Source organism: Mustelus asterias, chromosome 9 (genome assembly GCF_964213995.1).
Source record: "Mustelus asterias chromosome 9, sMusAst1.hap1.1, whole genome shotgun sequence".
NCBI lineage: Eukaryota > Metazoa > Chordata > Chondrichthyes > Carcharhiniformes > Triakidae > Mustelus > Mustelus asterias.
This window is the reverse complement of record NC_135809.1, coordinates 34,391,103-34,418,193: the sequence shown is the minus strand read 5'-3', so window position 1 is coordinate 34,418,193 and position 27,091 is coordinate 34,391,103. Positions and strand designations below refer to the sequence as shown.

Genomic DNA, 27,091 nt, shown 5'->3' with positions numbered 1-27,091 from the left:
TATTACAACCGAGGCTAATTGTTATTTTACACTTGCACTTTATTGAGAGTTGGAATGTTGAAGAGTCCCCCTTCCCCCCCCCCCCCCACCGCCCCCGCCACCACAACACGTGCACACACAACTGTGAGAAACAGTTTTTAAAATATTGGTAGAAGAGTTGAGTTTCACAGATAATGAAATGGTTGGAGAATGGTGATTTTGTAAACCGATTCAGCAATCCCCCTGAACTACCATCATTTTGGTTAACCGTGACGAAAGTTGATGAAATGTGTTTGTATTTCAGCTCTTTTCAGTTACCAGTAAAGCAGCCAAGTCTTGTAGCTAACAGAAATTCAGTTAAGCGGGGGATTCAGCCAGCGTATTTCACCTGATATTTAATTGAGAAGGGGGAAGAAATTAACACACATTGATACTCCTCTTGGCACAATATTTGGATTGCAGTTTCACCCTGGCAAGCTAATTGGTAGTCCTTCAATGGCTGAGAGACGTTGCTCGCAAAATAACTTTTGTACTTTCATTTCTGTAGGAAGTCTCCTCCTGGCACCACAAAAATGCTGCACCCTGTGTCAGCCCAAGCTTTACCATCACCAGTTTGCCACCCCCAGACATATCTGCTACTGTTATAAAGTTATAGCTGGCAGAATTTCAGACTGGTGAGCTGCTTTGGCAATCGCCAGTCAGCGGTGTCATAAAGTTGAAGCTGAGGATCAAATTTCTTTGGGTCCAGCATCTTTGAATACACGTCAGTGGATATTTCCTGTTTCACGTTAGTTTCTGGCATCCTTGTATTTTCACTTCTAATATTTGTTTCATCAGGGGAAAAAAAGTTCAAGAATCTTGCTGTATTGAATGAAAAATAACTGAACTCTTTTTTTTAAGCAAGGAAATTACAAGATTCTAAAATAAGTGGCAAATAAAAGACCAGATCCAAAATCATAAAATCACAGGTTACCAAGATGGTGGAAAACTGGTCAGATTTTAGAGAACTCGAGGAAGTTTTAAGAAAACCTTGTGCTTAAATGGAAACTTCTGGAATTTGCTGATCTTGAGATTGTCACCACTCTGAAATCTAATATTGAGCTGATTGAAGCATTCAACACATTCAAAGCTGTTGAGGATAATTTGGGTTTCACCATCTGTGATCTTTGCAATGCGCAGGAACAGCTAGCATTGGGTGAGGTGGTGTTGGGCAAGATGTTTGAGATGTGGAGATGCCAGCGTTGGACTGGGGTAAACACAGTAAGAAGTTTAACAACACCAGGTTAAAGTCCAACAGGTTTATTTGGTAGCAAAAGCCACACGAGTGGCTTTTGCTACCAAATAAACCTGTTGGACTTTAACCTGGTGTTGTTAAACTTCTTAAGATGTTTGAGGCCATTGCTTGTTGAAACATAAAATAAATGCTTGCCAAAAAGGCTGAGTAAAGAATCATACAAATATGCCAAGAAAAGGTGTCAAAATTTGTGCAGCGTGATTCATGGAAAATAATCCTTGTTCCTGGCTCTTTAAAATATTTATAAATCTGCCACAGCCTGTATCCAGTACTACTGATCTGACATTTTTAAGTGCCAGATTGGTCAGAATTAATGCCTTCCTGAAATACTGGAAGTCCGGGCTGCTGCAGAGCAAGCCCCTTGTTAAGCCGTTCCACTTAGATACTATATACTCTGTTACCATAAATTGGGTTATGTCCTGTAATTCTGTTTAACATGTATATTCTACTTCATTGCATGTATTTCTTATCTTTTCTGTTGTGATAACAATCAGTATTTAGAAATTTGCTGAGAAAGAGACAATTTCATTTTTTCTTAATTACACTGCCAGATTCTAAGTGAGTCACACTTAATATAGAGGTGAGATTTACTAGCTATTACTTTCTTTAAAAATTTTAACCTGCACAATTTTGCATAATTCTTACTTTAATTCCTACTGGTAGCACAGTGGTTAGCACTGCTGCTTCACAGCTCCAGGGACCTGGGTTTGATTCCCGGCTTGGGTCACTGTTTGTGTGGAGTTTGCACATTCTCCTTGTGTCTGCGTGGGTTTCCTCCGGGTGCTCCGGTTTCCTCCCACAGTCCAAAGATGTGCGGGTTAGGTTGATTGGCCATGCTAAAATTGCCCCTTAGTGTCCTGAGATGCGTAGGTTAGAGGGATTAGTGGGTAAGTGTGTAGGGATATGGGGTAGGGCCTGGGTGGGATTGTGGTCGGTGCAGACTCGATGGGCCAGATGGCCTCTTTCTGCACTGTAGGGTTTCTATGATTCTATACTTCCTGCAGTCTGAAATTTTTGCCATCACATGTTTTGGTTGGTTCAAAGTAGCTGACAGGCGTCGAAGAGGTGCAGAATGTGTAAATCAAAAAGTAAGAACATGTCTGGAAAGCTACTAAGATCCTATGTGAAGGCAACCTATCTTGAGTAAGTAGTTAAGAAAGGGTTAGGCATAGATTTAAGTGGCAACATGACATTTCTATGAGTAGGAATAGAGTCCTGAGACTAGGAGATTGGTCTGATTGACAAGAGGGCATGAGTGGAGATGGGAGATGCACATTGACGGCCAGGGCAGGGATTCTTGGGGGAATGTTTGCTTGGTAAGCTGAATGAAAAGATTGATAACACAGAGGCAACTGAACAGATGGTCTCAACCTTTGCAACAAAGAAATTTATAAGTTCCTCGCACAAGTTGGAAATGAGGGTGGAGGGGAAAAGGCCTTTAAGAAGACCCAACATCACAATTGGCTCACTATATTTGGTGCCACAGGTGATCTGTCAAATAATATTTATTTATTCGTAAATATCTTAAGTTGTGTAAACATATTTGTCAGGGCACTTTGAATCATTAATGTTATTGTGCAATACTACAGTGGAAGGTAACATTAAATTATTTTGCTGTTAAGGTGAAATTCCAATAATAGCTACAATAATTAGGTCTAAACATTCAATGTTTGTGATATAATATACTTCTAAAAGAGATAGTTGAGGAAATTGTGGAGGCATTGGTGGTGATCTTTCGGGAATCACTGGAGGCAGGGAGGGTCTCAGAAGACTGGAGAGTAGCTAATGTAACACCACTGCTTAAGAAGGGAGGGAGGCAGTAGATGGGAAATTATAGTCCAGTTAGCCTGACTTCGGTCATTGGCAAGATTTTAAAGTCCATTATTTAAGATCAGATCGCGGAGTACTTGAAAGTGCATGATAAAATAGGACTGAGTCAGCACAGCTTCATTAAGGAGAGGTCATGTCTGACAAATCTGTTAGAGTTCTTTGAGGAGGTAACAAGGAAGTTAGATAAAGGAGAACCAGTGGATGTGATTTATTTAGATTTCCAAAAGGCCTTTGACAAGATGCCACATAGGAGACTGTTAAATTAAGAGTCCATACCATCCTGGCATGGATAGAGGATTGGCTGACTGGCAAAAGGCAGAGTGTGGAGATAAAAGGGTCTTTTTCAGGATGGCAGCCGGTGACTAGTGGTGTGCCTCGGGTTGGTGCTGGGACCACAACTTTTCACAATATACATTAACGATTGGAAGAAGGAACTGAAGGCACTGTTGCTAAGTTTGCAGATGATACAAAGATATGTAGGGGGACAGGTAGTACTGAGGAAGCGGGGGGCTGCAGAAGGACTTGGACAGGTTAGGAGAGTGAGCAAAGAAGTGGCAGATGGAATACAATGTGGAAAAGTGTGAGGTTATGCACTTTGGAAGGAGGAATGAAGGCATAGACTATTTTCTAAATGGGGAAATGCTGAGGAAATCAGAAGCACAAAGGGACTTGGGAGTCATTGTTCAAGATTCTCTCAAGGTTAACGTGCAGGTTCAGTCAGCAGTTAGGAAGGCAAATGCAATGTTAGCATTCATGTCAAGAGGGCTATATTACAAGAGCAGGGATATACTTCTGAGGCTGTATAAGGCTCTGGCCAGACCCCATTTGGAGTATTGTGAGTAGTTTTGGGCCCTGTATCTAAGAATGGGTGTGCTGGCCTTGGAAAGAGTCCAGAGGAGGTTCACAAGAATGATCCCTGGAATGAAGAGCTTGTTGTATGAGGAACGGTTGAGGATTCTGGGTCTGTACTCGTTGGAGTTTAGAAGTAAATGGGGGGATCTTATTGAAACTTGCAGGATATTGAGAGGCCTGGATAGAGTGGATGTGGAGAGGATGTTTCCACTAGTAGGAAAAACTAGAACCAGAGGGCACAACCTCCAGCTAAAGGGACGATCCTTTAAAACAGAAATGAGGATTTTCTTCAGCCAGAGAGTGGTGAATCTGTGGAACTCTTTGCCGCAGAACGCTGTAGAGGTCAGGTCATTGAGCGTCTTTAAGACAGAGACAGATAGGTTCTTGATTAATAAAGGGATCAGGGGTTATGGGGAAAAGGCAGGAGAATGGGAATGAGAAAAATATTAGCCATGATTGAATGGCGGAGCAGACTCGATGGGCCGAGTGGCCTAATTCTGCTCCTATGTCTTGTGGTCTTGTCTTGTAAAATACATAACCTGAATTATTTGACAGTTGAAAAAGATAGTTATCATTCAGATGGTTTGCAAAACTCCAGCTTGTTTATACTTGATCCTTTGTAGATCTCGCGTAAATACACTACAATCGTTTTAATGTTAGGAAAATTGAGTACATATACTTCAAACCTCCTCTGAGGACTAAATGAAAAGAACTCACTAATCAAATAATTATTTCATAAACATTGCGTATTCACTAACTGGATGACGAGCTAATCGTTCATCTGGTTTAGGGCTGAAATATCTCACATTCAGACTGAAAACATGTAAACAAGATCTTGTGGTTAAAATGCAGATTGCTTTGGTAACAGTAATAGAAGCCCTAACACAATACTTGACGTAAAGCTATTGAATAATGTGGTTACTATAGAAACTGGTATCCATAAACTTCTTTAATGACTCTGTAAATATGACCCCTTTGCCCTAGTTTCCCAGTAGTAAGCAGCAACTGGGTATTCCATCAAATAGAATGCTTATAGCAGTAGCACTGCACTGATCATTATTCATGCTGTATACTGGCATTGCATTTGTCTGCTGCTGACGTGTAGTCAAATTTCATTTGTTGCATTGTATTTTTGCTGATTGGCTTCTCTGGGATTTTATTTTCCTCAGTTTTGAACAATAATTGGTAGACCATGTTTTGATGATGACTATACAGATGTTTTGAGGGACAGCACAAGAATACGTCATTCAGCCCAAAAGATCTGTGCCGGTGTTTAAGCAAGTGCGAGGGGAAGGAACAAAAGGGAAGGAAAGTCTGTGAAAGGGCGGAAAGCAGGAGAGATTGAATGATTAAAAGGGATGACGGCAGAGAGAAAAATGAGATGGTAATGGAACAAGGAAAGAAACAAAAGATTGTTCTAGAGGTGTAAATAAGAATAGCAGAATTATCACCAAACAGCTACTGTCTGAAAAAAAATAAAGGCAGAGGTTATGATCTGAAATTGTTGAACCTCACTCAGTTTTGAAGGCTGTAAAGTTCTACTATCTAGCAGTGAGTTCAGAACATATATTCATAGTCATAGAGGTTTACAGCATGGAAACAGGCCCTTTGGCCCAACTTGTCCATGCCGCCCCTTTTTTTTAAACCACTAAGCTAATCCCAATTGCTTGTGTTTGGCCCATATCCCTCTATACCCATAAGACTCCATCCAAATTTGGGTATTATGCAAACTGAAAGAGATTTTAACTGGAATGTTAATGCATTGCATTATTGTATATTGTACCAGAGTATTGTTGCAGTGCAATTCCATAAGTCCTGCATTGATTCCAGACAGAAAAATATTATGAATTTGTAAGTGGAATATTTGACAACGCAAGAGCATTTCATACCATGTCTAGGCCGGATGTATTTTGCTTTCAATACTGCGGAACAATTAATTTACTAGCTTCCCTTTTGTATAACATCATATGTAAGAAAACAAGCACTTCAGTTAATAGGATGACTGAAAGTAGTTAATGGAGGGTTGTTTACGTTCGCATCTGTTCTCCAGAACATTCAGTACATTCCTATGTCATTTACGTAGTTCATGTAAACAATAACCCAAGTTTAGAAATAAACTGTAACAGGCTTGGAGACTGGAACGTGACATTGTATGGAGTTATTTTGACACACTTTCAAGCTGACTCCAGTGCATACTGTTTGAGTTAAAGCTGGGTACTATTTGGCAAAAATAGGTTCAGTTTCTTGTCCTTAATACAATAATTAAATCCATAATAATGTCTGCATTTACATCCTGTTCTACTTTGTCTTATGAATAAATTGGATCTTAACACAAGTTAATTTTTAGCCCTGACGTTTTCCAGGTCCAGATGGTCTTTAATCTGCTGAATGAACATAAATGCTGTACAGTCAGTCAATGTGAGCTTTAATGATAGCATGGTAAAGGTGATCTCTTGAATAATGTAGCAAGCCCCAGGTACAGAAAACAATGGAGAATTTACATAGCAGGGTTTCAACTCAAAATAATCATGTCTGGATCCATTTGCCCCATCATTAGTGGCTGTGCCAACAGCTGTCTAGACCCTAAACTGACAATCCCTTCTCTTCCTTTAATTCCTGACTTAAAACATACCTCCTTGACCAAGCATGCCTCCTAATATTTCCTCCTTTTGTTTGTATCATTTTCATCTGATTTCATTTCTGTGACGTGCATTTGGATGCTTCATATTTGTTAGAGGTGCTGTATAAATGCGAGTTGTGGTTGATTTCTGGGCCAAAGAAATATAGGACCAACTAATTGTATGACAAGTACTTGTTGCAGGTCAGTGTTATCACTTAACATTATAATTCCTATTAGTGAACTACCTAATGGTGTGACAGATAAGTGTTCACATTTTAAGTTTGGGATTCCCTACATAACTATTTATAAAGTATATATAAAATGATGGGAATGATTAATCGGTATGAGACCTGTGCTATGTGAAGTTAGATGCTTTTCAGATATTCTCAAATACATTATGCATACATTGGCATCATAAATTGTGTATGAATGAACCTTTCTTTTGCTGGGGACAGCTGTTTGTAGTTTCCAAACCAATGAGCCATTTTTAATGTTACAGTTAGTTGCATGCTAATAGAAATGAATTTGATTGTTTTGCCGATAGATTTCTTTTCAGTGTGATGATAGACAGGTGTATGTTACTGCAAGGAAAATCTGAGCACAGTTTGTTGGAATATAAAAATTGCAAGATTCTAAACCAGGTATCTTTGGCATTTGTTTCCATCTATACGCTAGTCCTACCTATATTTCACAAAAATTAAATCTTCAAAAGCTGAGCTTTGTTGCAGTACATTGGGTAGGTGCTTCCATGTTTTGGACATCATTCCTGAGACTGAGGTACAACTTGACGAATTGGTATTTTTAGATAAGTTTACATGCTTTTTGCCTCAGCTTGTGTAAAATTTCTTTATTTTATAAACAAATGTTAAATACTTGCTCTCCCTGCAAGTGCAGTTTCTAATAGTTACCTTACAGTATTTTTGTTCTATTACAGATGGATCTCTCCGTTGTTGCCTTATACAGTGTTATGCAAGAGCGACAGAAGCGATATGCCAAGTATGCTGAGCAAATACAGAAAGTTAATGAGATGTCTGCTATTCTCCGGCGAATACAGATGGGCATAGATCAAACTATTCCATTAATGGAGAAACTTAATAGCTTATTGCCAGAAAATGAAAGACTTGAACCTTTCAGCATGAAAGCTGACAAAGATATAAAGTACCAGTAGAGTACCGAGCCAAATCTCTACCCTCTTCACTCCACTAGGTTTGTGTACAGTCACCACCATCCAATCTGTGGTTTGGATGTAAAATCAGCAAAGTGTCATGTGTATATTCAGCATTAATTGCAGTGTGCTCTTCTGCCTCACTTCCAGAATGTTCTGGATTGCAAATGTAAAATCTAGCTCCAAAGTACTGGCTATTGGCTGATGCCTGTGTTGACATTGTCATCCATTATTAGTTGGCTGGATATTGTTGTTCAAAGGTGAGATTACTGCAATCATTTGGAGAAACTTAAGGGTTTGGGGACAAATATTTGCACTACCACAAATCAGTTAGCATTGCCGTAATCACTACTAGATTTTGAATTAATGCATGCAGAAAGGACATGATATTAATACTTTGATTTGGAGCCTTCGACACTTACCTAATTAAACATGTTTGTTGGTGCCCAGCAGCGTAAATACATGGCTAATATGTGCCTTGTGTATCTGTTTGATGCATCTCGAGACAATTTATTTTAGTTTGTGTTTTTTAAAAATTTGTAACGATATCATTGTGCTTGGGTAAAGTGCGTTTACTTGCTATATAGTATACCTCAGGAATTAGCCATAGACTGCAAGGCATCAACCAGATGGTTCAAAAAAAGTGGTGACTGCTACTGGAGTTTTTCTGTTGTTAATTTAAGTTTAATCATTGGATCTGCTCTAATGAAAATGGATTAATAAATAATTTAGTGTTTTGAATAGTCCAACTATGCTGAAATTTGAGTCCTGGAGCTCAGAGGAAATAAATATAGGTATGGTACATAAGTATAGGAAAATGGGAGGCAAAGGGAAGGGGGAAAAAAGTACTTTGTTGCCTTTCTAGTACTTTTTAAAAAAATGGCATTTTTACAATAGCCTCTCAAAATGTTACTTAAATGCCTACAGCTAATATTTATCATAGTTTAGTATGGAGCTTTCACAAAGTCTTGTTCTTTGTCTGAAAGCTTGAACAGTTGTAAAATGCAGTTGTTAGTTTTATAACAAGTCTTGAAAGTTTATGAAGCTGCAGAGAACTGTAAACAATATTTGGTTATATTGCATGTAGCTAACCATTTACACTTAAATTTAATATCTAAATCTCTCCACTAGCTTCTCTAGTTCTGTGATCAGCAACAAATAACATAAATTGGACACTTTGTTCCCCTGTTAGAGGCAAGTAAAATAATAAAAAATAATTTCTTTCACCAGTTAAGATTCTTTAGCTCAGAACTGTGAAAACAATTATGGGGAAAGAAATCTTCAGCTTGCATGATCCATGATCTTAACTTCAGATATTATAGGTTTGACTAGGTGAACATGCAAGAGGAAAATTGCTCATTGGCTTTCTGTAAGCTACTATTTGTTGTATTGTTGAGCCTATGTCTTTGATAACTCATGTTCCACCATTGTGATGGTGTAGATGTTCGAAGTTTATTTTATTAGTGTCACAAGTAGGCTATTTTATTCATTTCTGTGCAGTATATTTTGTGCATTTTATTTATATTTTCAAAATTAAAAAAAAACAAGCCAATGCAAGATTTCTCCTTGGTGTCATTTTAACTTAATCCAATCAGACGTACCAACCCAAATCTTTTTCTTTCGGGGCAAGGGGGGAGGTTGTTTGTGATTTTAAACCAATTTAGTCGCAACTCAGATTAAGCTGCACCACAGACCAAGAGTAAAACCTCACTTCAAAACTACTCATTTTAGATAGGGGGGTCGCACAGTGGTTATTAGCACTGCTGCCTCACAGCGCCAGGGACCTAGGTTCAATTCTGGCCTTGGGTGACAGTGTGGCGTTCCTGTGTCTCCATGGATTTCCTCCCACAGTCCAAAGATGTGTGGGTTAGGTTGATTGGTCATGCTAAATTGCCCCTTAGTGTTAGGGAATTAGCAGGGTAAATACGGTGGTTACGGGGAGGCGCCTGGGTGTTGGTGCAGGCTTGATGGGCCAAATGGCGGCCTCCTGCATTGTAGGGATTCCATAATTCTAACTAACTTGCAACATTTTGATCTGTGAACATAAAACTGAAAATAAGTTAGCTGTAGTGATGATTTGGAAAATGTTGTTCACTGTAATCTCAAGAAACTTGTTATATTAATTCTAGCCACAGTTTACCTCTCAGGATTTAACTGGACATTTCAGTGATTTAAAAGTGAATTTATGGCACCTTGGAACATGTTATATTCATAGCTGATTACTCAAAAAATACACCTGACTGTTCTAAAAATTGAAATTAAAACTTAAAATAAACCCAGACAATACTGGAAATGTACAGTTGATCGGCCATCATCTGTCAGGAGAAAAAGCAGGTTATATTTTGGGAGTTTGTTCTTCCAACCTATATATTTCCAGCATTTTGTTTTCATTTGAAAATGGTTCAATGAGATTCTTCAGCTTTGATTTTGGCACAACAAAATGGAGGCTAGTTGCAATGGTACTTACTTTCTAAGTCACTTTTATGTCTCCATGGAAATACCTGGCAGGTCAGGTAGCAGCTATTGGAGAGAGACACCAGAACTCTACCCCCTCGCCTGCCACGGAATCGGAGCAGGCGAGGATCTGACAACAAAAATCTCCGTTGAACTCGGATGGGAATTTCTGGTCTCGCCTGAACAAGGCCATAAAATCCCACCCAGAATATTTCCAGAAATTTTCTGCATCTGCAATTGTTGGAGCATGAGGAATGATTTACTTTTGGGCATTACAGAAGAGCATCAACTTGACACTATTTAAATTACGCTTCTATGTAACAGGTACCATCTCAGATTTTATTTAAAAATGTGCTCATCATTTCACCTCAAGATGAAGAACTCTTTTGTTGGTTATCCATTGACAACACTTCATACATTACACATTTAAACAAAATAGCTCCATCGTGCACAGACATGTTGTACCATCCTGAACGATTTCCAGCACATCTCCACCAGAGGACTCCCACAAGCATTCTAACCTGCAACTCATGCACTCGGCATAGAATTCACTTATCTGTTTTATTTAGACTTCTACTTGTTTTTGATTTTGTCCTCCTTTATATGGCCACAAGTAAATGTACAAACAGATGTTTTCTCAGTGCTAATTTAGCAGTCCACATTAGCAACTTAAACTCAAACCTAGCCAAAAACTGGAAATCTCATCTGTATCGAGTAAGACCTGAGATTTGATTTGTTGAATACTACATACAGTATAAGCTTTAAAATTCTGAGGTATTTGCTCTAAGCAGCACTGGCACATTACCTATCCATAAATTCAAATCACGATAGTTACACCATTTATTTACAGATGCAAAGACATTTGCATCAGATAAGCTATGATTACACCAGATATCCAGATTCTGCCAGCTTGTCTGGAATTTAAAAGAAATCTCCGTGGAACTTGGCTCAGTCTTCAGAGGCAAAGTGCATTATTGGACAATTACATAATGCTAACTGGATTTTTTCAAATGCATACAGAAAGACTGACAATTATGCGAAATTGCATTGATTAGATAAGAAACTTGTATGTGGAGTTGATTGATTGAACAGACAGACAGTCATCACCTGTAGCACTTGAGCAATAATATTCTAAATTATTGAAGTCCCTGGCTGAAATTATGACGTGCAGAAACTGTCTACGTTGTGAATTATAACGTGACTGAAATCACCCCACAGTCTGTTTTTTAGCATTCTTCAGGAAACTTCAATGATCTCCATACTGCCAGAAAAGCTGGACTGACTTCCAATTTTCCCCAGGTCCTCCCGGGACCTGCTTTCATTCATGCCTTCCTCAAATTCCATTTGACAGCTGCGGCGTTTGTATTGTTTTTCATACGGGCTTTCCTCATGCCAGCTGCGCCTGGAATCTCGGCGGTCACAATGTTTCTCACGCCGACGCACTGTCCCTGACTGGTCACAGCCTGATGGTAGTTGGCTGCAGCTAAATGCCGAGTAGGCCGTAGCACCGCCAAACAGAGTAGAACTTGACAAAAACTGGGGAGATTGGCCTGCCAACGCTTCTGTCGCAAAGTACCAGGTTGATGTTTGAGGTGAGAGTATGTCTGAATGCCATCCTTTGAGCCCCATTCCTGCTGCAGATGTTGCTAAATGCTGTTGGCTGCTAGAAAGACCTAGTAGGAAGTTTGTTCTGTAGTTATCCTCCATGCTACCACTTCTGTGCAGAGGATACAGGAGTGTTCTAGGCATTGTGTTTGTGTTTGCTGCTGTCTGTGCTGAAGGAATAGCTGCACCTTTCGGTGCCCCTTGCTCCCATATGGTTTGTGGCTGTTTTGTGTTTACCTCCATCACAATAGGGGTCGTGTGTTCCGAAAACTGCTCCACTTCTTTCTGAGCTGATGAGAAAAAACAGAACCGGCCGGATTCACCTGCATTTGATTCGTTCAAAGGATCACAACTACCTTCCCCAGAAGCAGCAATTGGTGCAGAATCAGCACCTCCACTGGCACTTATAGGATAAGATACAGACTTTATGTCCAATGAAAATGAACGTTTCAACCGGTTGTTGTCCTCTAGCCTGTCCAAGGACAGGTTAAGTCCATTGATTCCTTGAGCCAGAAAACATTCTTCTTCCAGATTGGAAACAGTGGATTCCATAAGTGCAGATAAAGGCGTAATGGGTGCAATAGGGTTCTGATCCATAGTCTCTGAGGTAGTGGATGTAAAGGCTTGGTTTTCTGTTACTGTATCAAAATGGCCACTGTCCTGGGTCATCCTCTGTTCCCCAGGTCGCTCTAACTGCAGGAACTTTAGCTTGGTAATGGTTCCTGTTTGTCCAGTCTGAGTCTTCAACTTTTTCTCAAAATCCAGCAACTGGCCAAGAAAGTTAAAGTTGGGTGAAATGGTTGGTCTCTTCTCCTTGACAAATCTTAAAAACAAAAGCAAATTTAATGTCCTTATAAATGAGAGAGTACCACAAGGACGTAAATTCCCAAAAACTACTGTTCCAAAAATAGGCTTACCTGTATTAACTTGATACAACATAAGCTGGTAATTAGGCCAGCAAAAAATAAAAGCACATCTTTTGATCAACTGTGTAAAGAGTATTAATACTTCCCCATTGTTGACGGCCACCATAATGATTTACCATGGTGAAGATACCACCTCAAATTCCTTGTAGCAAACAGGAGAATCTGGGAGCAGCTTTGATTCACAGAACAAAAACTATAATGCCTAACAGTGCTATTTTAATACCCGGAGCTGCCATTGAGCTGCATGGAAGGGATAATTGTTGTTGTTAGGCAGGGGGAATTTGTAAAATGGTGGTGGGGTACCAATCACCCAAATGCCTCCATGACACATACCACAGCTATCAGAAGTGCTGTATTTGGCATAATTCAAACATTTACCTGCACTATTCTTGCTCCAGTACTCACCAACATATAATACTAGGAGCAAACCGAGATAATCACCTTTGAGGTGCTGTGCTTTAATTTTCTTTGAGGAGAAACTCTGAAGGCCTGTAAGGAGCCTGAAGAACCTCAATCCCTGTCTACCTATGTCGTTGGTTACAATATGGCCCACAAGTTTCGGCTGTTCCCCTTTTTCCATGCAGAGTGCCTTGCATTCATTTGTTTGGCTGTGTTTGAGGTCGTAGTCCAGTTATCAGTTAATCCTTATCCCTCTAGTCCCACTTCCTGACGTGTTTCTTTAAGTATTTTTAAATTTATGATAGAAAACTTCATGCCTTAGTATTAAGCTCCTGATTTGAATCTATCCCAAATATACAGCAACTATTCGATGTGTTCTGTATCGCTTCACAGGATTATGCAATCTGATGGAACGGCAGATCTGTAATTCCCCTTTTTCAGGAACAGACTGTACCAAATACAGTGCCCTGGAAAAGTGGTGCTGTGTCGAGGGCTTCCAAGTATTGGAACCAGTTCTGGGACTAATGTCTTTGTAAGGAGGTTTACTAATTTTGTTTACAGGGATAGATCGTATGAATTTAAATTAAATAAAGCAAAAGATGCACTTTTGATTATTCTTAAACTAGTGTAATATGTTGTCCAGTGAGAATATTCATACTGCACCACTTAAGCTGTGCAAACTTTTCCAAAATATTTATTTTCACTTTAAAGTCAAAACTTTAAAAAAATCCAGTAGATTTTGAAGATATGGTAGAATTATTTACAAAAACACTTCTGGATTAATCACACGGTCACTGTTTATAGCTTCTGTAAACTCTGGCTGTCTCCACTTTCTCCCAACCAAGAGACTAGGGGAGGAAGAGAAGAGGATGATGGAGATCTTCTATGTACTATATTATTTCTCAAATAGGTTTACCATTTGTAGAGAGGAATGTTCTTCCTCCTCATAGTTAAGTTTCTTACAGGATGTCTGCCAAAAGATCAACTGATTCACTAATTTCTTTCAAGGGAAAGGAACCTGCTAGTCTTACCTGGTCTGGCTTACAATTACACTACTCCTGAAATAAGTGGTTAACTCTCCACAGGAGTGTAGGAACAGGAGTAGACCATTTAGCCCCACAAGTCTGTTCTACCATTGAATGAGATGATGGTTAATCCATGATCTTATTTCATATACCCATCTTTTCCCCATATCCCTTAGGTTAACAAAAATCTATCGATCTCAGATTTTAAACTGAGCACTTGTCCCAGCATCAACTGCCATTCCTGAGAATTCCAAATTTCCATCACTCTTTGTATATGGAAGTGTTTCTTAATATCACTCCTGAAAGGTCTGGCTCCTACTTTTAGATTCCCCAACCAGCAGAAGTAGTTCCTCTTCTATCCTTTTAGTTTGAAGTGATGATCTATTAAAAACATAATCAAATAACTCAATCTTCCAAATTTCAGGGACCACAACCGTAACTATCATTCTGCTAAATTTATGTTACATTCCCTTCAGAGCCAGTATATCCTTCCTGATATGGTGCCCAGAATTGAATACAGTACTCTAGATGTGGTCTAACCAGGGCTTTTTCTGTACAACAGCAGCATGATTTTCTAACCCCTTGTTTTCTGGTCATCTAGATAGCTAATCGGAACTGACCTGTCTATTTGATTATTTTTTGTGCCTGATCATGATATTTTGATCTGTGTATATTTAGACCTCCATGACTTCTAGCTTTTCACCATTTAGGAAGTACCCTGTTCTAACCATTTTACGTCCAACATGGATTACCTCATTTGCCAAATGGCCATAAATTTTAAAAATGGAAAAAATCTATCAACACTTTGCAATTGTATGCTTGCTTAAAAATGCTCTTGATCAACTTGACAAACTTGGATGTAAGTAGTAAATAGTGAAGAGTTCAAGCCCCAACACACATTCCTGTGAGATGGTACTAGTCACATCCTGCCAATTAAGAGTATCTGCTTATTATTCTTACTCTGTCTATTGTAATTGAGCCAATCTAATCAGGTTAATAATTTATCAAATCCATGAGCTTCAACTATAGCTAATAGCCTCTATTGAAAAATCAATTCTTCTGGAAGTCCATATAAATACCATCCATAGACGTTCCCCTGTCTACTACTTCAGTCATCTCTTCAGAAAAAATCAAATTCATCAAGTCTGCAAAGATGCAGGTTGCACCGTTTAAGGGGAGGTGGTAGATTAGTGATAATCCAGAGGCTCAAGTGGATGGCTCAAGGAAACAGGTTCAAATTTCACCATGGCAGCTGGTGTCATAAAAACTAATCTGGTTCACTGATGCTCTTTAGGGAAAGAAATCGGTTGTCCTTACCTGCATTGGCCTACATGCGACTCCAGACCCACAGCAATGTGTTGATGCTTAACTGACCCCTCAAAGGGCCCAACCAACCTCACGGTTGTATCAAACTGCTATGAAGTCTAAAAGGGATGAAAATGGATGACCCACCTGGCACCAATCTAGGCATCAGGAAACAAATCCTGTCAATCCTACAAACTCCTTACTAACATCAGAGCTTGTGCCAGTTTGATATTGTCATAATGGAATCATATCTTACAGACGTTGTTGCAGCCACCACCATTAACATCCCTGGATTGGTTCAGTGGCATCAACTGGACAGATCCACTGGAAATGATGGCATAGTGGTCTGCAGACAGAAGGAGTTACTCTGGGAGTCCTCAACATCCATTCCTGACCTCATGAAGTCTTATGGCATTAGCGCAAACATATACAAGGAAACCTGCTGATTGTGGCATCAAAGAGACTGCTGCTTTGATGTCCAGGACCTGATGTCACCTCTGAAGTTCAGCTCTTTTGTCCAGGTTTTGACCAAGGCTGTAATGAGGTCAGGAGCAGAGTGGCCCGAGCGGAACCCAAACTGAACATCAGTGAGCAGATTATTGCTGAGTAAGTGCCTCTTGATAGCACTGTCGATTACACTTTCCATCACTTTAGTGATGATTAAGTGTAGAGTGATGGGGCAGTAATTGCTCAGGTTGGATTTGTCCTGCTAAAAATAAACTCCATGCTAGCTGTTCGATCAGCTGAAAAATTTTCAAGGTATTCAAACATTCCATCCTTAATTATAGGCGCTCTCATTTGTTATTGCAAAATTACTAACCAGACTATAATTCTCGGATTTCCTCTCACCTTTGTAAAATAACTGTGTAACATGCAATTTTACAATCTATAGGAACAATTCCTGAATGGAGAGAACTTTGTAAGATCATAGGGTAATGTTCTTGCCTACTTCTTTGCAAACCTGGAGTTGAAAACCATCGGTCTTGGGAGATTGGTCACTCTTTAGTGCCATCATTTTCTTCATTACTGGAAATTTGCTCCTCAGTTTTGCTGAATCCCGGTTCCTGATTCAATATTACTTTTCTTGGGTTGTCCAGCACGCCGACCTCTTGCTCCAATATGCCTGCCATTTCCTTATTTGTATTTATCGCCATTTTGTTTTTAAGAGGTTACATTGTTCTCAATAACACTCTTTTTCTTAACTAGTTTTTTTCGTCTTGGTTTCAATCTCCTTGCAAGTTTCTTTTCGTGTGCCATTTTTATCACTCTTTACTAACTTTTTAAAAATCTCTTTCATTCTTAAAAAGTATTAGCTTTTAGTTTTATGGTGTTCTTACTTCTTTAGTCATCCATGGCTTTTTCGATAAGTAAAGTTCTCTCTCTTTAGGGGTATAGACCGGTTACTAAACAGATGAAATTATTTTCTGAACAGCCCATCATGAACGCGGAGTTTTTCAGGGTGCTGATATGACCCCTTTAAAAAGAAAGGTGAAACAGAACTTTCTGAAAAGGGTGAAGTTATGATAAACACCTCAGTTCAGAGATATGTCCATGAGATCTGGTTGCCACGGGCAAAGAAATGCAAACAGAAGCTCATTTAAGTATTGGATGCCAATTTTAACACCTTTTCAGTGTTTCACTGAAAAGGGACAGCTGCTGTTTGAGACACAAAGAGAAAGAAGCTACAGCTGTGGGCAAGTGGATGGACTGTTTTGTACTTGAGACCAAGCAGGATGTTGGTGAAAGTTTGGTTTCTGGGAAAACTTGGACTGAGTAGAACGATTGTCGTAGTACTCTGGAAGTTTTGACTAAGCATGTTGAGAAGAAATGAACCTGCTGGAAATATGGGAATGACTCGAGGACTGTTGCTGTAGTTGTACATATCTACCAAGCAAGGCAATGTGTAAAAGTGTTTCATAAGATGATTTTGGTTGCTTTAGGAAATTAATACAAATATACCTTTTCTTTAGTTCAATGTATTAGTGACTTGTTAAATAATGTTTGAGCCATGTTGATTTTTGTTACAGTAAAAGTCTTAAAGTGAATTCTTGCCTTTGCTTCTTTCAGTCGGTTGCTGAGAAATCCATCTCTTTAAAAGTTATTTATCAGTTTTTACAGGAATCATAACATTCCCTCTGTCATTTTACCCATTAACAGATTTACGGATGTCTAATTTATAGTGGACAGTCTGTACCTCATCCTATTGAAACTGGCTTGCCCTAAATATAGAATCTCAGAAGATACTTTGTGTTTCTCCTTTTCGAAAACAATAATGAACTCAATCACATTAGTCATTATTAGATAAATACTCATGTAACCGTAGGCTGTTAAAGAAATCTGGCTCATTGCTCATTATTAAATCGAATATGGCCTGCCCCTTTGTTGATTTTAGAACATATTGTTGGGCAAATCTATCCTGAACTTGTGAGCTTATCTGCTTTTATCCTAATCTATATTAAAGTTCTTATTCTGTACACTATCAGTCACACCCACCCCTTTCTGAACTTTTACCTCAATGAGGTGTGACCATGCTCTATGGCAAACCATCCAAATGCTCCTCCCCTCTTGTATTTTGGAGTGTCTACAACTTGCATGAGAGCCAAAGAGACTCAAAGCAGAGACATCTACTGCGAACATGTTTCACTTGTGAAAGACTCACTGTCCATAAACTCCCACGTACTGCAGTCTGGACACAGCCAGTTGAATGGCCTTTAAGTAACCACAAGTGATTAAGCTATTAAACAGTTGCCACAGGACAACACACTCATAATTCCAGCCCAACTGACCCTGTAAAGTTCCTCTCTTAAATCTGGGGACAGTGTCCAAATTTGGAGTCTGTGATTATACTATTTTATAGAATCATATTTATCAGCCAAATACCCAGACCCCTCCATCAGCTGCCCTGAAAATGCCTTGTCCAAAAAACCACATGGACATCCCCACTCTCAGCAACTGACAAGAGATAAAGCTGAAATGCAGTTTCCTCCTGTTATAGATGCCAGACTCCAACCAAATCTCCACAATAACAAAAAAATACTAATTTGCACAAGACACAGAATAAACCATGGGCCCTGAACTCATCCTGGCTGCTGCTTGGAAGACCTACATACTGGAGCTAGCCACATTCTGAGTCACGTTATTCCATTACAAACATCAATTTTGCATGATTAGAAACCAGTGCTAAGATAGGACCTACCACAAAAAGGACACATCCAACGTAACCAATAATTGACCTCTGAGGTTTTTCCTAATTAATAGCAAATATATCAGCAACATCAAGCAATACCATCATATCACATTTAATAACTGGATTGCTAATGCTTAATTGGCCATTCATACATGACACCAGCTATAAACCATATTACCTCCAACATTTTTTTAAGGATTTGGTCATGGTTTATTAACTATTTAAACAAAACATGCATCTCCATACCTTTCATTTGTTACTATCTTTGCCTTCTGCTGCTTTAACTCACGAGTAAGAGACAAAATCTCTGCAAAAACTAACTGATAACATTAATACTTCTTACCTATAAGCTTCATCTAGTGACATATCCATTCTCTTCATTATATAAGCTATGGCAATGGTGGCAGAACGGGAAATTCCAGCCAAGCAGTGCACCAACACGCAGCCATTTGATGCCTTTGCTTTCTCTAGAAATAAAATGATGAAGGAACTTTAAGCAATTTGTTTAAACTGAAATTAGATGCAACTTACTGCCTATAATATTATAACACTAAACTCTTAACCAGTAGACTGGATTTCACTGTTATAACTTGTATATTTTATTCACTTTGCCCCAAGTCCCTTTACGCCATTGCCCAGGTGAAGTTCTAGCATGCATCTCAGTACCACCTCAGACTTTCATTATTAATCAACTCATGGATTTGACCTTCCCATGAGCCATCTTTGCCAATCTGATGTTCTATCAAGGAACCGAAAGAAAACTCAACAGCACGATGGCAGCTTAATCGAGGAATGGATTTGATGACATCAATCCTGCCATATGGATTGACCTGTTCTCGTCCTTTACTGAGGAAAGCTGAAATTTAGCTTCAAGAGAACAAATTGATTGGTCACATCAAACAGACATTGAAAAAAAAAACCACAAAAATTCTGTTAAATAGCTGGCAGTGCTTGGAAAATTTATAAATTAGGATTTTTATATTAGTTGAAGGAACTCAGATGGTTAAGTACTAAAATACAAAAAAATTAAACGTATCCACAAAATGAAGATAGTTAAACATCAATAGGCAGTACATTTGCTTCCTCTATTTGAGTGGTAACAATTCTGTGAATATTCTTATGAACATAAAAAAAATCCAGAAATGCACGCCAACCAACATTACGCAGCCAATTTTAAGAAATATTTTGTTTGTTGCTGTACATAAACTTGGATATATGTCAAAATATCAAAACGACAGCAGAGATTTTAGTTTCTATGCTCATGGCATAATGTAAATTTACCCGTGACTTCTCACGTGGGTTCCCAATTTCAGTGCTATGAAGCTGTCAAATGGAAGAGATAATATTCTACTATGGGGAAGGGGGGAGACCACAACAGGGCCATCCGCCCCAATCTTCTCTTACACAACCATCTCCTGGCTGGCTAAAGAACAACTGCAGACAGAAAGTTTCAATACAGAGTTGCAACAAGACAGCATCAACAAAATTACCTCTCAGAGAAATTTAACACTCAAGAATAAAGTTCCGACTGACCTATAAATTCTACCGACTTGTCAAGCCAAGGTAAGATCTTCTCACAAAAGCTGTCATTGACTGGAACTCGTAGGAAGTGACTCTCTGGGATAAAGTCAGGTTTTGGGCATGTGTTACTTGCATTGAGTACATAGCCAACATCAATCTGTTGCATTAGCTCCTATATTTGAAATAAAACAGAAGGCATGTAAGTACAGTGAAATGCTAATCAATGCAGTTCAAATTATAGTACTGTCTCAAACTTCAGCTTTACTTTGGCTTAATCCTACTATATAATTGTGATGTACAAAATTAGCTCCAGAAACACTATAGGCCCAATTTTAACTCTGTGAACTTGAGGGTTTTGAATGAATGAAAATCTCATTCTGTGGGTGGGAACTTTGGGTCTCATTTGGCCCAAAGCAGAAAATCCCGCCCGAGGTCAACGGACCTTTCCATGGTCCACCCCTCGCTCACTCCGATTCCCATGGCGGGCAGGATGGTAAAATTCACCCCTTTTTTTGTATATTTTCGATATTATTAATGCCAAAAATACCTAAAGCAAGTTGAAAAGTACTTGCTTCTTTAATAAAACGTTTAATTACAGTGGGCGGGGTGTTTATCTTGTGCAAAGACAAAGGTTTATGCACACTGGTAGCTAACACTCCTTACCCTGTTCAATACATCACGCTGGCAACCCAGATAAAGATGAGGAAGAATGCGAGTTGGGCCAGTGTTGGTTACAGGTAAGCATGGCTGTGAAATGCTTGTTGGCACTAGAGCAGATTTTCCCTCACACAGGCCTGAGAAGCCAGATGAAAATGTGGCAAATCCACCTAAAAGAAAACATTTAAAACAGGCAAATCATCAGAGAACAAGTGAAAACCGTAGCAGTTTATTGTTCTGCGTTAAAGATCACTATTCTAGGAGACTCTGCTATCTTGAGGGCTCAGACTCAATCAGTCCTTGATTTATACCTCCTTACATACAAACTCCTCGCTACCACTGCAAGTCATAACAACTGAAATATGACTCAGAGCACAAATCATTCTTCAGCACAATGCACCAAGATTAAACAGAAATGCACAATCACACTGTCCCCATTTTTAAAATGATGATTGTGTCTAACTATTGTCTGAAAAGAAAATAAAGACTTGCATTTATATACCACTTTTCTTAACCAGAATCTCAAAGCACTCTACAGCCAATTAAGTACTCTTCAAGTGGAGTCATTGTCCTTTCATGAAGACTCACGATCAATCAGTTTGAATGCGTCTGCTGCATGTCATTTCACATTTTTTCAGTCATTGCTTGAAGGGAAAACCACATTACACAGAAGATGATTCTAACCCACATTAGCAATTGGATTAGAGTTTATATGCCAATAAAATGAACAATTTAACCTTGCTGTTCTTGCCTGCCATTTTAACTGCTCACTTAATTCAAGTTGGTGCCTCCTGAATGCACCCAAAGGTGATATTAACTGCCCCCCACCCTGTGGCTAGTCCACTGAATAAAACCTGACGGCACTGCATTCTGGTACTGCCTGTCTGACTAACTTGACAGATTTACTGGAAGCATTATTTAAAAGGGGCATTTGGATCATAGGAATCTGTGTTGTGTTTCATAGATTTTCAAAGGGTTTTTGAGCTTAAAAGATTGCTTTCATGTCACCTTTTCCCTTATTCATCGCGATGAAATTCCAACTCAACATAGATGTTATTTGTGCTTCATTGCTTTGGATGGAGGAAGAGAAGAACAAAGAACAGTACAGCACAGGAAACAGGCCCTTCGGCCCTCCAAGCCTGTGCCGCTCATTGGTCCAACTAGACCATTCGTTTGTATCCCTCCATTCCCAGACTGCGCATGTGACTATCCAGGTAAGTCTTAAACGATGCCAGCGTGTCTGCCTCCACCACCCTACTTGGCAGCGCATTCCAGGCCCCCACCACTCTCTGTGTAAAAAACGTCCCTCTGATATCTGAGTTATACCTCGTCCCTCTCACCTTGAGCCCGTGACCCCTCGTGATCATCACCTCCGACCTGGGAAAAAGCTTCACCCTATCTATACCCTTCATAATTTTGTACACCTCTATTAGGTCTCCCCTCATTCTCCGTCTTTCCAGGGAGAACAACCCCAGTTTACCCAATCTCTCCTCATAGCCAAGACCCTCCATACCAGGCAACATCCTGGTAAACCTTCTCTGCACTCTCTCTAAAGCCTCCACGTCCTTCTGGTAGTGCGGCGACCAGAACTGGACGCAGTACTCCAAATGTGGCCTAACCAGCGTTCTATACAGCTGCAACATCAGACTCCAGCTTTTATACTCTATACCCCGTCCTATAAAGGCAAGCATGCCATATGCCTTATTCACCACCTGTGCTGCCACCTTCAAGAAGACTCGTATCTGAGAAGAATAGCTCATGGGCCCATTATAAGCTAGTAAGTGAGTAAGGTTGCTGGAATACCCAGGCCACATAGCCAATAGAACATTATTTTTCTGGATATTGAGGAGCAGGAAGCTGCACTTCACCAGACAGGCTGCTGTTGATGTATGCTGCCTTCTACAACATGATCTGGATTCTGCACACATGGACTACATCGTGCCACTGGCCGTCAAAGTCACTGGCATCCTTAACCTTATTTATACAGGTCCCTCCACCTGTTAACACGATATCACCAGCATCTCGTCATCTGTAATTTCCGCTATATTAAGCCACAAAGCCCCATTTGCCAGGCCTACCAATGCATAACCTTTCCCATGTAAGCCATTATTCAAAATGAAAGTGGTGTGGGATTTGACTCAGTGGCTAGTTTCCCTTGTACTCAAGATCTTGTAGTGCACTCACGAAGCCATGAAGACACCAGACAACCAGCTGGCAGATTTCAGCAACAGAAAAAGCCATCACTCAATTAATGGCCTGTTGATCTGATTACTGCAAAAGGATCATAGGGCTCTATACTTGTTTCATACGCAGGTAGCACCAATGCCTTCATCCTCTGACATTCACCTCCCCCCCCCCCAAAATATAATTCCATCCTCTAACCATTGTAAGTAGGAGATCAAGAGCTAATGCAGAGCAATACCTTGGATATTGAACAACATGATGCACTGATACAAGGAGCAGTCAGCCAAAACACCAACGTTCAAGAGTTGTACTGCTTTAATCTTGCCAGACTGGGGCGGCATGGTGACACAGTGGTTAGCACTGCTGCCTCACGGCGCCAGGGACCCAGGTTCAATTCCGGCCTCGGGTCACTGTGTGGAGTTTGCACGTTCTCCCCGTGTCTGCATGGGTTTCCTCTGGGTGCTCCGGTTTCCTCCCACAGTCCAAAGATCTGCAGGTTAGGTTGACTGGCCATGCTAAATTAACCCTAGTGTCAGGGCAGGGTAAATATATGGGGCTGGGGGAATAGAGCCTAGGTGGGATTGTGGTCGATGCAGACTCGATGGGCCGAATGGCCTCCTTCTGCACTGTAGGGATTCTATCCTCCCTACTCTGTAATCTATTTGTGTGTGAACTTCGAGTGTGTGTGAGAGAGAGAGAGAGTGAGAGAGAGAGAGAGAGAGAGAGAGAGGAGTGAGAAGAGAGAGTGAGAAGAGAGAGAGTGAGAAGAGAGAGTGAGAAGAGAGAGTGAGGAGTGAGAGAGAGAGAGAGAGAGAGAGAGTGGAGTGTTTTTTAAATTATTTAGACAGTGTAAAAACTATCTTTTCTTTTTTAAGAACTCAAGCAAACCTACCTGATCGATCTTTTATGGTCACTGCCATAAACAGTTGAATACACATTGAATTGGCAAATGTGTCCTTATTAAACAAAAAAACCCATTGCGGTCAAATAAGGAGGGAAAAGAGGAAAACCATCTAACTCCTCCACCCAACCCCCTCACCTGACTGCAACACTATCAACAGTGAAAATCCTCCAGTATTTGACGAGATTATATCAAATAATAATTCTCAGGTCAATCATAAACCTGTCACAACTCATTTCAGGCCATTTTGTAATTTGAAAACTACTTTGAAGCTAATTTCCAAACAAAACAAGAAGTTTACCCAGCGTGGTCATCTCTCAAATGAAGAGGTACTGGCTGAAAAATCAGCAACACCCTTGTCTTCACTGGTGTTATTTTTGTACCAATACACACATCATTTAATCATTCCTCCTTTATTACCATAGGCTAAAGTAAATTGTTCAAGTGGCATTTTAATCATAAAGAACAAAGAAGAACAAAGAAAATTACAGCACAGGAACAGGCCCTTCAGCCCTCCAAGCCTGCACCGACCATGCTGCCTGACTGAACTATCAAGTCGTCCCTCAACCTCCGTCGTTCCAGTGAGAACAGACCAAGTTTCCCCAACCTCTCCTCATAGCTAATGCCCTCCATACCAGGCAACATCCTGGTAAACATCATGGCTGCATGTTGTGGAGATTTTTAAGTATCGCTAAAGGTTAAATCCCATTTCATTTCCCTCAAATAAAACACATGCAAAAGTTTAAAATTTAGCTTGCCGATAAATATTTTTACTTTCCTGCTCTATGGTATGACGCAGCTTTCTGAAGCCTGTAATTGCAAGAACAGATGTTCATTTGCATTTAACAGAAGTTTATAACAAATGCAGCATGCGGCAACTGTCTGAAGAAGTGGTTACTGTAATGCAAATCAAACTACTTCAATCAGGAGCTAATGCACCGTGGATCTGTTTATGATTATCTATTCATACTTAAAAACACTTTTACATTAAAAGCACAGTTGACACGTGTTTCTCCCTTGATTTAGTTACAAGCATTCATGAAAATGGACCATTTCAAACCCATGAAAACATGAGTCCATGAGTTTGCTATTTAAGGCTTTACATTATAGAGTGGTGCATCAAGGTTACTTTCCTGTCATGTTCCAGGACATACATATATAATTAATACTTCAAAATACAAAAGTATACTTATGCAATTTCCTATGATATCACCAATTAATAAATTTAGATTTCCACATGACATTTTAAATTCAATTTTACTCATGAATATATTACATTTAGTACATATATGCACTAAAACATGCCCTGCAAACTATTTCTGAAGCTTGGCTATTCCATTTCTATTTGGTAATCAGTAATTGGGCACAACACAGTAGTTGACAGAAGCATTTATTTTTAATCTGTATACCACATGAGGCACAGTTAGGTTAATTTATTTAACTACTCAGTCAAGGACATGTGCAGTCAGTACTCCGTTTATTTTCTTTATTAATCCGTTGAACCATATTCCAGAAGATCCATTAGTTTATATCTACATTTACATTTGGCATTTAAAAAAAGTATTTGTAATATTGAAAAAAGATCAAATATTTTCCTAGCTGGAATCCAGAATGACATCAAGTTCACAATGAGTCAATGATTAATAGGGCAATAAGGCAATTCTGATTACCTCCAAAACGTTCAAGTTTCAAAGACAAAGTACTTTCATAGAAGCATAGAAGCTAATGGTATTTGCTACCAAATAAACCTGTTGGACTTTAACCTGGTGTTGTTAAAACTCTTACTGTGTTCACCCCAGTCCAACGCCGGCATCTCCACTTCTTGAACCACCGCAGTCCATATGGTGTAGGTACACTCTCAGTGCTGTTAGGGAGAGTTCCTAAGTTGATGTCGGGTGGTCTGTCTGGTTTCACTCCTGATAGAACGTCTACTGGTTTGATACAACTTAATGGCTTGCTAGGCCAGTGGTTTCCAACCTTTTCCATGTCATGACATACCTCTATACTGTAAGAAAACTTTTCTCTGTCTTCTTCCCTTACTGGGCTGAATGGCCTCCTTCTGCACTGTAGGGAATCTATGATTCTATGAACTTTGTTTTAAAACTTCGCACTGTCCTCTTGCCTGTTTTTTTTTAATCTCCCTGTCTCTCTCACTTCACCAGGTTAAAGTCCAACAGATTTATTTGGTAGCAAATACCATAAGCTTTCGGAGCACTGCTCCTTCGTCAGATGGAGTAGAAATGTGCTCTCAAACAGTGCACTGACACAGAAATCAAGTTACAGAATACTAATTAGAATGCAAATCTCTACAGCCAGCCAGGTCTTAAAGGTACAGACAATGTGGGTGGAGGGAGCATTCAACACAGGTTAAAGAGATGTGTATTGTCTCCAGACAGAACAGCTAGTGAGATTCTGCAAGACCAGGGGCAAGCTGTGGGGGTTACTGATAATGTGACATAAATCCAACATCCCGGTTTAGGCCGTCCTCATGTGTGCGGAACTTGGCTATCAGTTTCTGCTCAGCGACTCTGCGCTGTCGTGTGTCGAGAAGGCCGCCTTGGAGAACGCTTACCTGAAGATCCAAGGCTGAATGCCCGTGACTGCTGAAGTGCTCCCCCACAGGAAGAGAACAGTCTTGCCTGGTGATTGTCGAGCGGTGTTCATTCATCCGTTGTTGTAGCGTCTGCATGGTTTCCCCAATGTACCATGCCTCGGGCCATCCTTTCCTGCAGCATATCAGGTAGACAACGTTGGCCGAGTTGCAAGAGTAGGTACCATGTACCTGGTAGATGGTGTTCTCACGTGAGATGATGGCATCCGTGTCGATGATCCGGCACGTCTTGCAGAGGTTGCTGTGGCAGGGTTGTGTGGTGTCGTGGTCACTGTTCTCCTGAAGGCTGGGTAGTTTGCTGCGGACAATGGTCTGTTTGAGGTTGTGTGGTTGTTTGAAGGCAAGAAGTGGGGGTGTGGGGATGGCCTTGGCGAGATGTTCGTCTTCATCAATGACATGTTGAAGGCTCCGGAGGAGATGCCGTAGCTTCTCCGCTCCGGGGAAGTACTGGACGACGAAGGGTACTCTGTCCACCGTGTCCCGTGTTTGTCTTCTGAGGAGGTCGGTGCGGTTTTTCGCTGTGGCGCGTCGGAATTGTTGATCGATGAGTCGAGCGCCATATCCTGTTCTTATGAG

At 40.1% G+C, this 27,091-nt stretch overlaps 2 protein-coding genes across 5 annotated transcripts in view; one reads left to right on the top strand and one right to left on the bottom strand.

Moving 5' to 3' along the window:
* borcs5 (BLOC-1 related complex subunit 5) overlaps positions 1–9,295 on the top strand; it is an 80,160-nt gene extending 70,865 nt beyond the window's left edge. For both annotated transcript variants that reach the window (XM_078219939.1, XM_078219940.1), the window contains one exon: positions 7,510–9,295. In XM_078219939.1, the coding sequence (XP_078076065.1) occupies positions 7,510–7,743 (234 nt within the window). In that variant the 3' untranslated portion in view covers positions 7,744–9,295. The remainder of the gene's footprint in view (positions 1–7,509) is intronic.
* Positions 9,296–10,496: 1,201 nt separating this feature from the next.
* The window catches only part of dusp16 (dual specificity phosphatase 16), a 95,835-nt gene continuing 79,240 nt past the window's right edge, over positions 10,497–27,091 (bottom strand). For all 3 annotated transcript variants that reach the window (XM_078219938.1, XM_078219936.1, XM_078219937.1), the window contains 4 exons: positions 20,826–20,989; positions 20,175–20,334; positions 18,985–19,108; positions 10,497–12,622 (listed from right to left, as the gene is read on the bottom strand). In XM_078219938.1, the coding sequence (XP_078076064.1) occupies positions 11,431–12,622; positions 18,985–19,108; positions 20,175–20,334; positions 20,826–20,989 (1,640 nt within the window). In that variant the 3' untranslated portion in view covers positions 10,497–11,430. The remainder of the gene's footprint in view (positions 12,623–18,984; positions 19,109–20,174; positions 20,335–20,825; positions 20,990–27,091) is intronic.